General features: G+C 47.4%; 1 protein-coding gene across 1 annotated transcript in view; it reads right to left on the reverse strand.

Moving 5' to 3' along the window:
* The window catches only part of SCD5 (stearoyl-CoA desaturase 5), an 80,250-nt gene extending 72,152 nt beyond the window's left edge, over positions 1 to 8,098 (reverse strand). The window contains exon 1 of the mRNA XM_073340509.1: positions 7,447 to 8,098. Within this exon, the coding sequence (XP_073196610.1) occupies positions 7,447 to 7,675 (229 nt within the window). The 5' untranslated portion in view covers positions 7,676 to 8,098. The remainder of the gene's footprint in view (positions 1 to 7,446) is intronic.
* Positions 8,099 to 15,969: the final 7,871 nt, after the last annotated feature.

Consider the following 15,969-nt stretch of genomic DNA (forward strand, 5'->3'; position numbering starts at 1 on the left):
GATTTCAGGGGTGGTTTACATACGCAGCTTTGAGCAGGGCTGAGACAGAACGACTAACAGCACACCATCCTATTTCACACCAGGGGAGTCCCTCCTGTTTTCAGGAGCTGGTGCTGGGAATGGGTCCTCAGGCTGCTGCTCCCTGTTTTCTGCTCCTGCTGGGAGAGTGAAGCTCCCCTCCCATCCTAATCTGCTTTATTGCTACTTTTATTTTCCCATTCTTCGCTCCGCTGATTCACTTCACTGGGAGAGCTGGGCACGAATCCTCATGCATCAAACTGAGAGTGCTCCCCCCGCCATTACCTGGGGAAGTTTTCAGGAGATGAAACCGGGGAGACTGGCGCTGTCTCCATCAGCATAGCCATTCTCAGGTAGGCAAAACAGACCCATGAAGGTGCTATTCAGAGGCCATGTGAAAGGTAAAACTCATACCATAGCTAAGGATAAACTCGGTTTACAAGTTCTTTGGGTTGGAGCCCCCATTTCTATATGCTTTACACAAACATTGACTGTCACGGGCAGGATCCCGTCTGGTGCCACAGCCCTCCCCGCACTAGACGGGGCAGGAAGGGGCTGGTGGGGGCAGTGGCTTGCATGCTGCATCCCTTGAAAGGGTAGTGCAGATTCTCCTCCCTCAGTGCACTCCCTGGCTCAGCCACCCAGAAAGCCTCTGGGTAGCCCTCCTGCATCTCCTCTGCTGCTCCTGTGAGCTGTGGTTTACAAGCCCCAATAAAGCTCTCTAGGTGCTGGTCAAAGCAGGGGAAGGGGAAGTACAGATGATCCTAAGTAAACAACTGACACTGGCTTGTCCTTGGCCTAATTTTTCCATTGTCTATTATGTGCAGCTGGATGCATTTCAGTAAGTTACCAATGGAAACTAATCCTGCTGAGTGTTCATTTTGGCTGTAACTGCTGTTTTCTAGGTAGCATGGTGGCCCTCCTTCATCTCTGCTTAGCATGAAGCAGTGACTCACTGATTAACAAGTTAATTGGGAGCAGTGGGAAGCGGATCAGTAGGGGGCCTGGGAGGGAAATCCCAGCCTGTATTGGGAGAGAAGTGGCAGCCCCAGACCACACAGGGAGAGACTAGCTGCATATGGATGTTGCAGGGGAAGGGAACGTAGAAAACAAACAAACCAATGGTATGGAAAACTCTCTGCTTGTGAGACAGCATTAGGAATGTGTCCCACACTAGTGCTGGCCACTGGGGAGTCACAGCTCTGCATACCTCTTACTGCAGTCGCTCCCTGAGGTGTTACATGCACTTTGGACATCATTTACAAAGTGCCTTGGGATGACTTCCTGGGGGGACACAGGGGGACCGCTACAGGCAGTTACCTCTCTGAGGTGCACAGATTCCACTCGCCTGACTTCTCCCTCCAGGGATTTATACCACTCCCACCACCAGAGTATCCAACCACCTCTCACTTAACCTGCTTGTTGTCACTACACCTGTGTGAGGCAGCACTGCCGTATTATCCCCATATTACAGATGGGGAAGTGAGGCACAGACAGACTCATGGTCACACTTTCAAAGGAGCTCAACGTCCAACATAAAAAAATCTGGCCACTTCTTTTGGTGCCTAGCTGGGAGCTGAGCTTTGTCAAAACTCCAGCCTGAAGTGACTTGCCTCAGGTCACGTGTGAAGTCTGTGGCAGAGGAAGGAATTGAACCCAGCTGTCCTGATAACCAGGAGAACCACATCATCCTCCTGCTCAACCGCTCAGGGATTCACTGTGGGTTGTAGGCTCCTTCTCTTTCAGGGGAAAGACAGGCCCTTAGAAAGAGTCCACCTACGTGGCGACTGTCATCTTTTAATGAAGCAAAAAGGTTTCCCATCGAGTTGGGCCTGAATTGCAAAGCTCACATCCAAATCCAGCTCCAAACTATCCTGAAGCTTGGAGAAGTGGCAATTTGGTTCTGGCTCCTCTAGTTGCAATCATCTACAGCACAGCAGGGACGTTTGGCCTGGAAAACTGAGCGTGTGAGGTAGCTGGAGGGCCCTATTCTGCTATCCTTGCTCCACGTGTCTGGAAGATGTTTGACCAGCATGACCCTGGGTCCTACTATGATACAAATATTAATTTGGTTGTGACTCATTATTCATAATAATACAGAAGAGATTCCTCTGAAGATGAGGGGGAAATGTTGGATGGACAGAGTTCTTTTCTCACATGCTTCTGTCAGCTCTTGGCTCCAGTGTTCTGCTCTCCCTACATCATTCTTTGTCAACATAAATGGGGATTTGGTTTCCATAAGGAGAGCAGAATTTCTTAAGTGAGATCTTAGTGCAGGTGTGACAGCAACATTTAGTCTTAGGGTTGCAAACTATGTTCTGAATTCAGATGGACTTGGAAATATGTCCATGTTGGATGGAGTCACTGGCTGGAAAAAAGGAGAGGTGGAGGAGTGAAGGAGGACTTCCAACCACTTCTAAAAGCCTTCCACATGCACCTTCCTACTACCCAGCTAAAACCCTCTACCCACAACCTTTCCTGTGCATAGCACATGCCCTGGGTCTTCATTTTAACAGCCTTCTCCCCATAAGGCACTAGCCCTTCATAGCTTCCTCTACATCAGAACAGAAAACCCACACACCCTCTAAACTGGTACAGCAGAATGTGGAGGATGAGAAGGTCATACCCCAGTTCATTGAGATATTATCTGACACATGTACCAAGCCTTGCTACCCTTCACCAGATGTCTAGCTAAGGTACTTGTATTGCCTCCATTACCCTAGTATCAGTAGTAGCATGTCACTGTCTTTAATTGTTTACCCCCACAACATCCGTGGGAGACAGGGCAGTGCTATTAGCCCCATTGTACAGATGGGGAACAGAGGCTCAGTGACTTGGCCAAGTTCACACAGGGAGTCTGTGGCAGGGCAGGGACTTTAACCTAAGGTAGACCAGACTTGACGTCCATGATATTTCTAAGATTTGGAAAGAAGAAGAAAAGAGGAGGAAAACAAAGCTTAAAAAGAGCTTCCCAGCCCTTCTTTACACACTACAGAGGAACAAATGAAGGATGCAACCAAAATCAATTGCAGGTCACCTTTAGCACTTTTGACAGCAAACCAAAATACTTAGCTAGTCAGCTCCTTGGGACAGGGACCGTCTTTTGGTTCTGTGATAACACAATGAGGTCCTGAATCCAGGACTGGGGCTCCTAGGTGCTCTCACAATACAAATAAATAATAATTTCTCCCTTAGCTCAAACACCCCACAGACGTGTAGCCCTTACGAAAAATGAGACCTTCATTCAGCTGCCAGCAGTAGTGAGGATTTTATCTCCTTGACTAGCCCATAGGCGGCCAGGTAGGCACTCACTCCATCCCGCAGAGGGACAGTGGTAAACCCACATATAAGGCAGAACCTCAAACACTCAATCTATTCTTTTAGCCTCCTTTCAATGGAGGAGATGGGAGGGACAAGATAAAGGAAGCTATATGTTAGGTTCTCTTTCCTAGTGCAAACCTTTGCTTTCTCCTTCTCATCATGGCCAGCTACAGAACAGACAAGAGAAGCCATCCCGTCTCAGAGAGCATAGCTGGGCCTCCTCCTTTATTTTCTCATTGCTTGGCTCTTACAACTCTTGTCTGGTTTTCAAATCTCCCCTCTCCTTACGCTGTGTGCAGCATTCCCAGAAAGATACAGCAGGGGGTGGTTTTCTAAACCGTCCCAAAATAGAAAAGGTAGGTATCTACATTGCAGCAAAAGGGAGGGAGCGAGGGAGGGAGGGAGGGAGAAACAAACCTGTTTTCCACATGGATTTTAATAGAGATCAGCCCTTTCGCTCATCATATTTTTCCTCCACTTAAAAAAGGGCAGAAGAAACGAAAAAATTATCACAGAAAGTAATGGATGTAATTGAAAAAAGTGGCTCCGTTCTGTTTCTACAGCAACTGAAATCCCAGGAATTATGCTAGCGGTATTGTCTAAGGCATGGTCACATTGTTACAGAACAAAAGACTGGGAGATTTTATGAACAATTAGAGCAGATTCTTTTCCCTTTTGAACTTTCGACAGCTCTGCAAAGCCTGACTCTGAAGCACGTTTGATTCCAAAAAGCTGATACAACAACAGCTGAAATAAGCCCGGCTGTCTTCGCCATTTCCACGTGGGGAGACTGGGGAAACTCCCTTGGCTAAGCAGGTAACGCAGGCTCTGGCTGGGCCATGGAAGGGTTTGATCGACTTCTGCAGCAGGCGAGATCTACGTCCAACAGTGCTAGCGTGGGCTTTTGATTTAGATTTGGTATATCCTCCAGTCTCAAAACACAACCACCCCTGGAAAGAGCAGGGCCAGCCATGAAAATGCCCATTTAGAGACTTTGGAAATGTTGCAGAGGGAAGAATAATCTGACTAAACCCAACCCTCTGGGAATTATTAAAAGGAAGCGGGGGGGGAGGGGGATTGCAATCAATGGTAATCAAGGCCACAGGCAGCTGACTCAGCACAGAAACCACAAACGGGTGTCCTAGGTAACAGAGACATAATGAGGCTGCTATGGATTTGTGAGGGATACAGAATCTGTCTTTGAAAGACACAAGCACGGAGAACACCTTCATCTAGAAAGCTTTATATGCGTCAGTGATGCTGTCCTCTGCTAGCAGCGCTCAGTCTCGGCCTGGGATATAGGCCACCTCCTGTGAACCCTGGAGGGGACGGGGGTGTTTCTTTTAAAAGACATAGGACTAACAAGGCCTCTTTGTTGTGTATCCTTTGAACCAATGCTCTGCTGATGGAGCTGGCAGTCCTGGCACCACTTCAGTGGGCAGGTTTTGGGATAATGGATCTGAAGTAGAGATGGGTTACACTGACAAAAAGCCCTCAGGTCAGGTTCAGTACAGCCGAACCCTCCCCTGCCCCAGCCCTCTCTTCCCTCTATTGAAATGGGTGGTTGGGGATAGGGAGGCCTCTATTTAGCGTCTACACTGCAATTAGACACCCGCTGCTGGCCCGTGCCAGCTGACTCGGGCTCAAGGGCTCGGAGCTGTTTAAACTGTGCTGTAGACGTTCAGACTCGGGCTGGAGCTCGGGCTCTAGGACTTGCAAGGGGGAGTGTCCCAGAGCTCGGGCTGCAGCCCAAGCCCAAACATCTACACCACAATTAAATTAGAGCCCCTTAGCCCGAGCCTGTTGGCACAGGCCAGCCGCAGGCGTCTAATTGCAATGTAGACATACCCTGAGAGCCTTCAGACAGCTTGTGTGATGCTCACTGGGGTGGTGTGTGTGTCTTGCTTCCTGCAGCATGTGACCTTTGCTGGGATCTGAGTGGTTAGAAACAGAAAAGGACTATCAGAGCATCAAATACTCATCCCTCCCCTACCTGCGTATGAGGTGAGTGCAAGCACCTCCTCTCCAGAAGGAGGTGCCAGACATTGAACAAATACTACACTTGACTTGTTTTCATCTCCTTTTATTGTCCTGCCAGCCCGAGTGCTCTCAGGAGGCTGAAATCTCTCTACAACTGCTCTTAAAAGCAAACATGGAATTCAGGAAGGAAACAGAGCAACTTCTAATGAACACGGTCTGGATCTAGAGCCTTTATCACTCCCTCCACCTCCCTCCTGCCTGTACCATCCCATGCCACTCCGGCTCACACACTTGTGGCTTTCAAGTAGCACAATCATTTCTTTTAAGGCAGAGGAGTAAAAAGCAAGAGCTGGCAAGTGGGAGCCAGGAGACCTGCATTCCACTCCCTCCTCTGCCACTCACTCTCAGTGTGACAACCTCCCCATGCCTCAGTTTCCCCTTCTGTAGCTCTGGGCTAACAGCGTGCTTAGAGATGCTCTGATGAGAGGTTAGATGGAAGTGCAACGAGCCCTTATAATTGTCATTAAGGAACGCAGCGAGCATCAGCATAGTAGTGAATATATACATGGGGGTGGGGAGGGAGAAGGTTGGGAACCGGAGCGCCCTGGAATTTAGCACCATTCCCTGCATACCATGTGTTATGCAGACCAGCGTGTCAACACACAGCTCCCCCAAACCAAACAGGGAGTGGAAGGGCCCTTGAATAACTCTCCACATTCCCAGCATGCACTAACTCTCTACATCTTTACTTATGGGCCTTGTCCTGGGTGGCGTCAAACCCCTTCATCTCCCACCAGATTCAGCGGCACTTGTGGGAAGCATCAGCAGCAAGTCTCGTGTGTGTTGCAGGGGGCTGGACACTTGGCTGCAGCACGAGCATTTTGGGATTGTGCATTGGCCCCTAATGGGCTTTCTAAAAACAAACAAAACCCAGTGAAGTCCCCCGCGCAGAGGGGTCGACCTGCACCCACTCACTTAGCAGGGGTTGTGTCCTTTGTCTCAGCTAAACCTGGGGGAAAGGGGCTAACAGAAGTGGCTATGCTGACGTACCCATCAGAGTGCATGCAGTTAGGCCGGTTGTAAATCCCGACGCGCAGGAACGAAGATGATTTGGGACGAGTTGCACGAGCCTCAGCATTTCCCGGGCTGCAGCCCTAAGTCATGGCTGCCCCCCAAAGTCCCTGGTGCATGCCACAATGCCCCAGCCGGAGCTGGGGAAAAGGAGCAGAGAGCCCTGTTCAGCGTATCTCCAGCAGGTTTACTTTATGCCAGGGGCACATATGACAGACACACCTGGGGGATTCTTCGGTTAGTGACTCTAGGGATATGTAAGCAGGCAAATAGCATCTACACGTACCAGGCATTAAAAGGGGGAAGAGGCTGGCAGGAGGACTGGGGGGTGGGGTGGGGGAAGTGGAGCCCATAAGGAGAAAAAGTAACAACAGCCTGGACTGTATATAAAACAAAGAATTAAGAGTGGGAAGCATTTTAGGCTGCTGGCATCTGATCCTGCTAGGTACTGAGTGCCCCCAACTCCCACTGACTTCAGTGCAGGTGTGGAGAGCTCAGCCCCTCACAAGATCAGGCCCTTAGGTAAGATTTCATCTCCCCCTCTCCCTTCCATACCCAGTTGTTTCATTGAGAATACTGTGAGCTGTTGGTTCAGAAATGAGTCAAAATTACCAGGATCTGGGAGACAGGGACAGGGACCAGACAAGACCATCTCCTATGGGAAGGTGCTTAAAAACAGCCAATTGATGTCCTCATCGGTTGAGAGGGATGAAGTTTCTAATCTGACTGTTTCGGTTTTCCCACCCCCCCTCCAGCACGGGAACAATACTGATCCTGTTGCTCGTGGGAAAAGTACAGGGTGGTTTATCATCCTTTTGCCCTAGGGTGCAAATCATGCAGCAGAGGAGCTGAACGGCATGATTCAAGCTGAAGGAGGACTTTGAAACATTAGGCTCCAATGTGCGACTTCCCTCCCCCCCCTCTAGTTTTAAAGAACAGTCGCCAACACAGGACTAATCCAGCCTTCAGAAAACAGAAGCAACCCCCCCGGCCCAAGAAAGGAGAGGTCTCCTACAAGGGGATAACAAAGCAGACCCCGATTGTCGGGGAACTCACCCCAGATTAAAGTAAGCAGCTGGGCCTTGGGAATGAGGCAGAGGGAGTACACAGCTCCGATGTGAAGCAGTGTCATTAGGACGACATTCCTCCAGACAATCTGCTGGCTATAGCTGGCATTCCCCTCGCTGCTCTCGGCTTTTGATCCTAACGGGCTTTCTTCTCTCCCACCACAGAAGGGGGTCCTTTTCTCTCCAGCCACTGCACAGTTGGCTCCTGGGCCCGGCATAGCTGAGGAAGCAAGGTCCGAGTGTGCCTATGCACCCAAGCTTGTGCGGTGCCCCACGGACCAGGGTCTGAGAGCGGCTACCAGTCTGACAGCGAAGGTGAGTAGTTGCTTGCTTGGAGGGTTGATGATTTATTTGTTGTAACGGACGAGGATTGTTCTTCTTTTTAGGTTGGGGATTTTTTCCCCTGCCTTCTTTCCCCTTCAGACCAGGTTTAAATAAACCCTACGAATGCAAGTCCTGGAGCACAGCATCTGTTGCTAGCATCTCATCCATGATGCTCCTGCTGTGCCAGAACTGAACTCCGCACAGCAACAGAGGGAAGAAAAAAAAGGGGGGGGAGGGAAAGAGAAAAAAGAGAGTGAAAGACAGACCTGCATAGCTACAGCCAATCAGAATTACATGTGGGGCTCTACAAGAGAGCTGCTCTGGCCGCTGGTGCCACATATTGGCTAGACTGAAAATTCCCCCCCACGCAAACAGAATGCAAACACTGAGAGGGAGGGAGGGAATTGAATCCAAAGCGGTGGCCAGATGCAACTAGCCCTCCCCCAAGGCAGCCAAGCTTTTGTGAGGTTGCTGAGCCCTCTCAATTGCCCCTGGGTGGGTGGGGGAAAAACCCCTCCATGCACCAAATCAGTCTGCACTCATTCAGTACAACTGTGCCTGCTTAATATCAATTGATGTCAAAGGACATATAATTTAACGTCAGTTGAAAATCCCTGCTCTAGACAGGACTGAGGGCCCAATCTGGCTCCCACTGGAAAATCAGGTCCCTTAATGATAATTACTACACATGGTAACACAGGGAGAGGGCAGTTTTTCAGTGGATTGCATTGTTGAGTGATCTATTTGCAGCCTTGCTGCTTGCTATGAATGTACAATAACCAGAGGGTTAACAATGTTACGGGCCATCTGCTGATAAACGGGCCTCCACCTTTACCCTGGGTGTAAGCTCACTGTAAAAACGGTGGGAAAGTGGCTATAAGTGCGTGAGGTGTCACGATAAGCTGTAACAATGCACACTGATGGGAAAAGGAGCCACAGCTGGTGTTAAGATCATGCCTGGTAAACAAGAGACGCGTGGGACCAGAAATCAGTGAACCAAAATTGGTGGTGAAAATTAGGTCTAATTGATGAACCAAATAATGAGGGAATCCATAGCTCCCCTTTGGGGTCCTCATAAAGAGACTTGAAGGGAAAGCTGGCTACCCCAATGCTAGCTGACTGACTGAAAGATGACAGAAGGGGAAGGAGTGAGCTTCACCATCATGGCTGCCACCCCCACTGTCTCCTGGGTCCCCAGCTCCCCTTCATCTTAATCTTGAGAGATGTTCTGGTCGGGCCAGATGACATCACCATCTCCACTAGCTCCAACTAAATCCCAAATACTACCTGGGATGTGAAACTGTGTTGTCCCCCCTACCCAACCCATGTGCCCTTTTCCTTCCTACCTTATTACTTTTCTTTCTTAGCCCTCTCCTTTTTCCTCCTGTCTAATAAGAGCCTGGCTTGGCCAGCCAAGACTGTATATTTAGCATCGCTATTGTAAGTGGTGACCAGAGAGGCAGCTAAATGCAATGCCCTAAACAGCCCACTGCTGGTATGAGTTTGTCAGGTCTCAGAGGTGCTGATCAGACCTTGTGCTGGGTCTGTGCTTTTTCAGCAGTAAGAATCAAAACTGGAAACAGAAGCTGCGTTTTCTGTCTTTCCTGTTCTCTTTTTTCCCCACTTTGGTGTGCGTTTGTCTTCTAGGAAATAGCGTCAGCAGTAACAAGAGCAGCTCCAGCCTCTCCCCGCTAACTTCTTCTCTTTTCCCCAAAAGGACAGTATGTACCATCTCTAATATCCTCTCAGAGGAGTTTCCTGCAAAAAACTCTCTCCAGCTAAATGGAAAGGGAACAAAGAATGTTGTTCAAAAGAAAAGCCTTATTTAATAGTGTGCATTTCAAATGCATTCAAATTGGCTTCTGTTTTCTTCGGCTATCTTTAATAAAAGGTTAAAGGAATTTTTAGTGGTGTCTTAGTGATGGTACCAAGCAAGCTGAGGTCTCTGTATACCAAACCCTGAACCTTGTTTAATGTCACAGGGTCATGCTAATACCTTTGACCTTTTGGGCCCATATATTCCATATAACAGCAACCAGTGATGACAGTTTCCTTTTTTTTTAGTGGAGGGGGGAAGGTGTCTGTGCAAAATGTCTCCACATCGGTTTTATTGTCAGTGGGTGGAAAGTGAAATCCCTTGTTGGGAAATCCCAGTGTATGCCATCAAGTGCTGGGGCAAAGAGATGCCCCCACAGGTGGGTTTGACTGCAGCTAAAAGGAGTGAACCACAGTTGGTGGACATAAGTGTCACTGCATTGAGGCTGCACCAGTCGCACCAGCTGATGCCCATGGCCATCTTTTCTGGGTGGGTCCTGCTCCAAAGTGCAGTGATCTACAGCAGATTTAAGTTGTTGTCCCACTCCTTCCAAAAATCCCCTCGTCTAAAAGGATTGGGCTCTACGCTTCATAATTATTCACAGCTCTGCAGAGAGGCAAAACCAGACCTAGGTCTCTGTGTTGGATCATATTAAAGAAGTTCTGTATTAAAATCACAAATGAGTTTGATTCCCCATAGTTTAAATTCCAGGGTATTACTAATTAAGAGGTCTCTTGGTTTTTGGTACTGTTTCTCTCCCTCTATGTGTGAAACTTGCAAGCTGCTAATTGCGTTAGTACATTCTAAGACAGAGTCTGTTCTCAAAGCAATTCTTTGTAATAACAACTACTCACACAGAGAGAGACTCAAAGCAATACTCTGTAACAACAGAAACAGCACCCAGAGACTCCCTGCCCTTTTGTTGTATTCATCTCACTTTGTTAACAATTGTGATTAAAATAGAGATAGAGGATGTATGTGGATGGATGCTTGGTGTGGATAATAACTGAATGATCAGGGAGGTGCCAGCCTAAGAATCCAGTGTCCATCGGCTGAAGAAGGCGTCAAGTGGAAATAACCAGAGGACCCCCGGAGGGCAGACTGGAATCCACCCAACAGCCTCAAGAATGGGAGAACCAAAGAACAAGATAACATCTGGCAGCACGGAGCCGTCAGGAATGTGCCATCTGCTGATTGATTCAGCAACAGCATGATGAAGCAATTCCCATAGACTGGCATAGGAAGAAATTCCTATAAAAATGGACTCTAGAAACTGAGAACTTTGGGGTCTGATTCTGCAAACCAACTTCCAGGAGCATCAGACAAGGCCCTGCTCCCTCCTCATGTCCAGGCCACCTGGCCAGTGGCTTGGCATGAGCAACTCTAAGGCTGGTAACTATGATAGCAACCTTGCAGAATCTCTCTCTTTCTCTCTCTGTGTGTGTGTGTGAGAGAGAATAAATATGAGATTGAATGGAATGTTATAGCTATAACTAACTGCTTACTATGATTCTTTCTGTATTCACAATAAATGTGGTATTTTGCCTTTTCCCCTTTAATAAGATTGTGCTGGTTTTTATTTTATTGGTATAACATCTGCACAGGGGTGAATTCCACCTGAAGGGCCCAAATCCTGCAGTCTTTGCTCAGGGCCATTATGCCACCTACTTCCATGGATAAGCCAGCAGGAGCAGACCAGAGGGGTAGGGAAACTCAGTGAGGTTGAGGTCATGGGCAATCCTGTAAATCGTCCCCTTGAAAGGCTTGAGGAGGGCGGGAGGGGGGTGTCCAAACGTTCTAGATCACATAGTTCTGCTGCAGTAATAGATAAGAACTATCCTGCATGGACAGCTAACCCTCCTTGTGGTCCGACTGGCTGGGTCCCCCAGCTCCAAGCTGTCATAACTCCACCCATCTGGCTTTCACCAAAGAAATCAGGCAGTTGAGTAGGGGAGGGTGCCATGAAGAGAGACCTCTTCCCTGCTCCTCCCCCAGTCACACCCCATAGGCCCTACTCAGCCACTCCCAAGGAGTACAAGGGTGGGAAGGGTGGACTAGATCTACTAGGCTTTTCCATCTCTAGCTGCTAGAAGCCTGGCTCTTCCTGCCTTAGCCCTTCTCTAGAAAGAGTGCGTACTGCACCCATTGGTGTCAGTCTCCTTAAACTTCTTTTCCTTGGTTGCCCAGGTAATTAGGATTCTTCAAGATCCTTTGGGGGGGATGTGCATCAAAAAGGGGGGTAGCTAAGTCTGAGATGTAACCATAGATATTAAGGTCAGAAAGGACCATTATGATCATCTAGTCTGACCTCCTGCACAATGCAGGCCACAGAATCTCACCCATCCACTCCTGCAATAAACCTCTCACCTATGTCTGAGCTATTGAAGTCCTCAAATCATGGTTTAAAGACTTCAAGGTGCAGAGAATCCTCCAGCAAGTGACCCATGCCCCATGCTACAGAGGAAGGCGAAAAAACCCTCAGGGCTTCTTCCAATCTGCCCTGGAGGAAAATTCCTTCCCGATCCCAAATATGACGATCAGCTGAACCCTGAGCATGTGGGCAAGATTCTTTTAACTAGTTGTCGAGAGGGAGCGTGATTTGCTTCTGGATTTCACGTTGTGCAGTAGGGATTTCTGTTTATAGGTCCCAGTTTAGCTATGTGCATGCCTCTCTTTGAGGACATCCCATTGATATGTACATATAGCCCAAATTAAGACTTGAATAAGACTTGATTTTTTTTTCTCCACATTAGAGAAAATCCTCTTACGTGATTGGCTGATCTGAGGATAAGCAACACCCCTATTAGACTGTGCTCCTGTTCCATTCCTCTTCTTAGTTCTGAAAAGGGCCATGATTCAGCAAGGTATTTAAGTACCTGCCTAACTTTTAAGTATGTGATTAGTCCAATTGACTTCAGCTCAGAGTCAACTACCTAAAAGAGAATTTCCTCTAGATATGGACAGAAATCAAATCTTAATGTGGATTATATCTATAAAAGCTGTGTCCCTTTCCCCTCCCAAGGGCGGGGGGGGGGGGGGAAATCTAGCAACTCCTTTTGTTAGCACCAGCCCCTAATGGTGCCCGAAAAATGCCAAGAATCTTCTCAATTCTTAGTGTCTGAGCTAGGCTTTCACTAAAGCACTTTATTAAGGCTGCTGAAGTTCTGTAAGTATCTTTGTTCTGTAAGCCAACTCCCGCCACCAAAAGTGCCTCTTGAGCATAGGCAGCAGCAGCAGACATTCTGGAATCAGCTAGTAGCATTTACTCTCCTGAAGATAACAAAGAAGCCACTGCTGTAAAAAGAGCACGAAAGGGTACGTCAGCATTCTCCAGTTTTTCCCCTGCCCAAAGCATTATTCTTTCACTTCTCACATGTGCATGCATCTAATCTTCCATCCATTTCTTTGCAACTCGGCCTTGGCCTCTTGTCTCTCGCTGCAACTGTAGCCTCATTTTTGTGTGCCGCAACACTTGGTGCGGGCTGCTGTTTAAAAGGCAGAACCCTGTGGTGTTCTCGATCCCAGAGCAAGATTTGTTAATAGAGTTCACCAGTGTCCAGAGGATGACCCAGATTCACAGAGAACCGGGGAGGGGGGTGGGAGGAGTAGGGTACTGTTAACTCGTGCATGGCTTCATACGCTGCTGGTACAGAGCAAGGGAAGACAGAAAGCCCCGACTCCTGACCAATTTATGGCATTCTGTAGCTATTTAAAAATCAAATGTCAAGATCAAGTAAAATATTTGCCTGCAACTCATTCGTTACATTCTTGAATGGTTCCCTCAATACAAATGAAAAATGTTCTCTGAGTGTGTTTGCAGCACACATTGTCTTCAGTTAATTGTTTTGAGGGGTCACTGGAATTAGTAATTTATCTTGGATTGATGGGTTATTATATTTATTCCTTCAGGGGCTCAAATATTTAGGATGTTCAAGGTCAGCCTTTAGGCTAAGTACAAGTGTACATACATAGTGTCAGTTTAATAGCAGAGACATGCTTTCTGTTTGGGTTGTACCACATCCTCAGAGGGGGACAGACTCGGTGATTTAATGAGTCTCTTCCACCTCTAAGTCCTTTGATCTGAGGCTCCACACTGGTGCACTAACACAGTAATAGTGACATGGCTGCAACCCTCTAATGTAGGTATACTCCACCGTGTGGAGTACACGTCATCTGGTAAATTACAGAGTGAACTGCACTAGTGGAAGGTAATTTTGTGCTGATGCAGGGTAGGGTGACCAGACAGCAAATGTGAAAAATCGGGAAAAGAGGTGTGGGGGGGGGAGTAACAGGAGCCTACATAAGAAAAAGACCTAGAAATCAGAACTGTCCCTATAAAATCAGGACAGCGGGTCACCCTAATGCAGGGCCTCTACAACGGGGGTTTGTGCCCTGGTGACTGCACTGATGCAGTTACATTACTACAAATGTCCTTAATGCAGACAGGATCTTCTAAAAATCAACTAGGTAAGCTTTTCAGCCATCAGTAACATATGGAGGCCAGGGGTGTATCTTAATGAAAAGATCTACAGCAAAACCATTCATACAGACATCAGTTTAGCAAGGTACTCAAGCACACGCCTAACTTTCAGCACATGACTTCAGATGGATGTCAAGTAGTCCTACTGACGTCCATCTGCTTAAGCAGATTAAAGTATATTTCTGTAGCGCGACCTACAACACTAACTCTTTAAATGCCTTCCAGCACAAAATCACATCACACATGCAAAGGGGAAATTTGGAAAGATCACCCAGCAATTTTATTAATTAAAAATGGCAATCCAGCTATCAGGCCCTCACCTCCTTGTTTGTTTGTTCTCTATTCTGTCCTTTGATTTGTTCTTCCTTATAACGCAAGGTCTTGGGAGCAGGAATTTTTACTAGTTTGTTACATTTTAGCCACTATATAAGCACCACATACATCAACTAAACATACAGGAGGACTCTGCTTGTAACAAATGCTATATTGTGATTTTGACGCATTCTTTAATCTTTAGCGGCTTTAAAACTCACTGGGCTGAAGGGGCGGGGGCCGACCTTCTGAGGATGAGCACAAACTCTGAGTTTGCTTTTCTCCCAGTAAAACCTCCTAAATCGGTTAGTGCAGGAGTGAAATTGAAAGAGTGATGTCATGGCTTAGTGGCCCACAAACAGCAAGAGGGATCAATGCCTGCTTTCAGCTGTGGAGTTCTGTGGTGGCCCGAGTGGAGGGGGGGGGGGGGGCTTGTGTCATGGGAGCACAAAGACCAGGGGTGAAATACTGGCCTCAGTGAAGTCAAGGGGCCCAGGATTCCAATCCCAGCATTTTGTCTGATTTGTTGAGGGCCGGATTCCAATACTCTGATTCTTGTTGAAGGGTACCGTAGCTCCTTAAGAGCTCCCATCGAAATAATGCAGTTAGGAGCTTCACAACACCAATAAAGGGGTCAGAATCTTTTCCACAATATCCATGGCTGTTATCTACAGCAGTATATTTTTGGGGAAAATGCAAGGGAAAGGTTTAATCTCTTAAAAAAAAATAATAATCACTCTAAATCATACCAACTGGATTTACACCAGGGGCACAGCTGGCTCTGGGCCACTGGGCTATCGGTGCCTCATTTGGAGCATCACATGCAGAAGAGGGGGAGTTCAAGACTCTGCCTCCAACACCAAAGCAATGTTTGAAGAGCACCTCTCTGTGGCCAATAGCATGCAAAGGATCATGACTAGCCTGGAGGGGAAATTCAAAGACCTGATCATGCAAACATATGAACAGAGACCTACCTTAACAAACACCCTGGAAATGATCTTTTTAAAAGTGAAGAGAAGGCAACAAATGTAAAAAAACAACAAACAAAACAGTAACCCATTGAAGTCTGACATCACAATTAGAAACCGGGGACATGATGCTCTACCTGGTGTGATGGCTAGAAAAGAGTTGCCAAATCTGATCGATTTAATGGTGACGCTCTTAGTGACTGCACGGAATTGGGACATAAGTGGATTAAATTTTTGCAGAGGAAAGCTATAGCATTCTTCCTGCAAACGAGGATAAGGAGGGATGCCAATGGGGGAAAAAAAATAATTGCAGCATTTCCTGGTCTCCAGAGCCAAGGAGCATCCTGAAAGAAAACTGAGAAGAGATTTGAAGTGCAAAGGTTTTCTCAGACAGTAACACGGTCAGATAGAGCCCGGGTATGAGCCCATCACCTCAGGAATGATCTCATGACACCTCTGCTATCTCTAGCCTAGACTGTTTTAAGAGTTTAGTTCTAAACAAAACCAAAAACATTCAAACCTTTTAAAATTACCTTTTGGTTCAGAGGACAAAGACATTCCAATGGAAATGGGAAACGAACCATAACCAACTGGTGGGAGGGGGAGACAAGA

Source organism: Lepidochelys kempii, chromosome 4, assembly GCF_965140265.1.
Source record: "Lepidochelys kempii isolate rLepKem1 chromosome 4, rLepKem1.hap2, whole genome shotgun sequence".
In the NCBI taxonomy this organism is placed as follows: Eukaryota; Metazoa; Chordata; order Testudines; family Cheloniidae; genus Lepidochelys; species Lepidochelys kempii.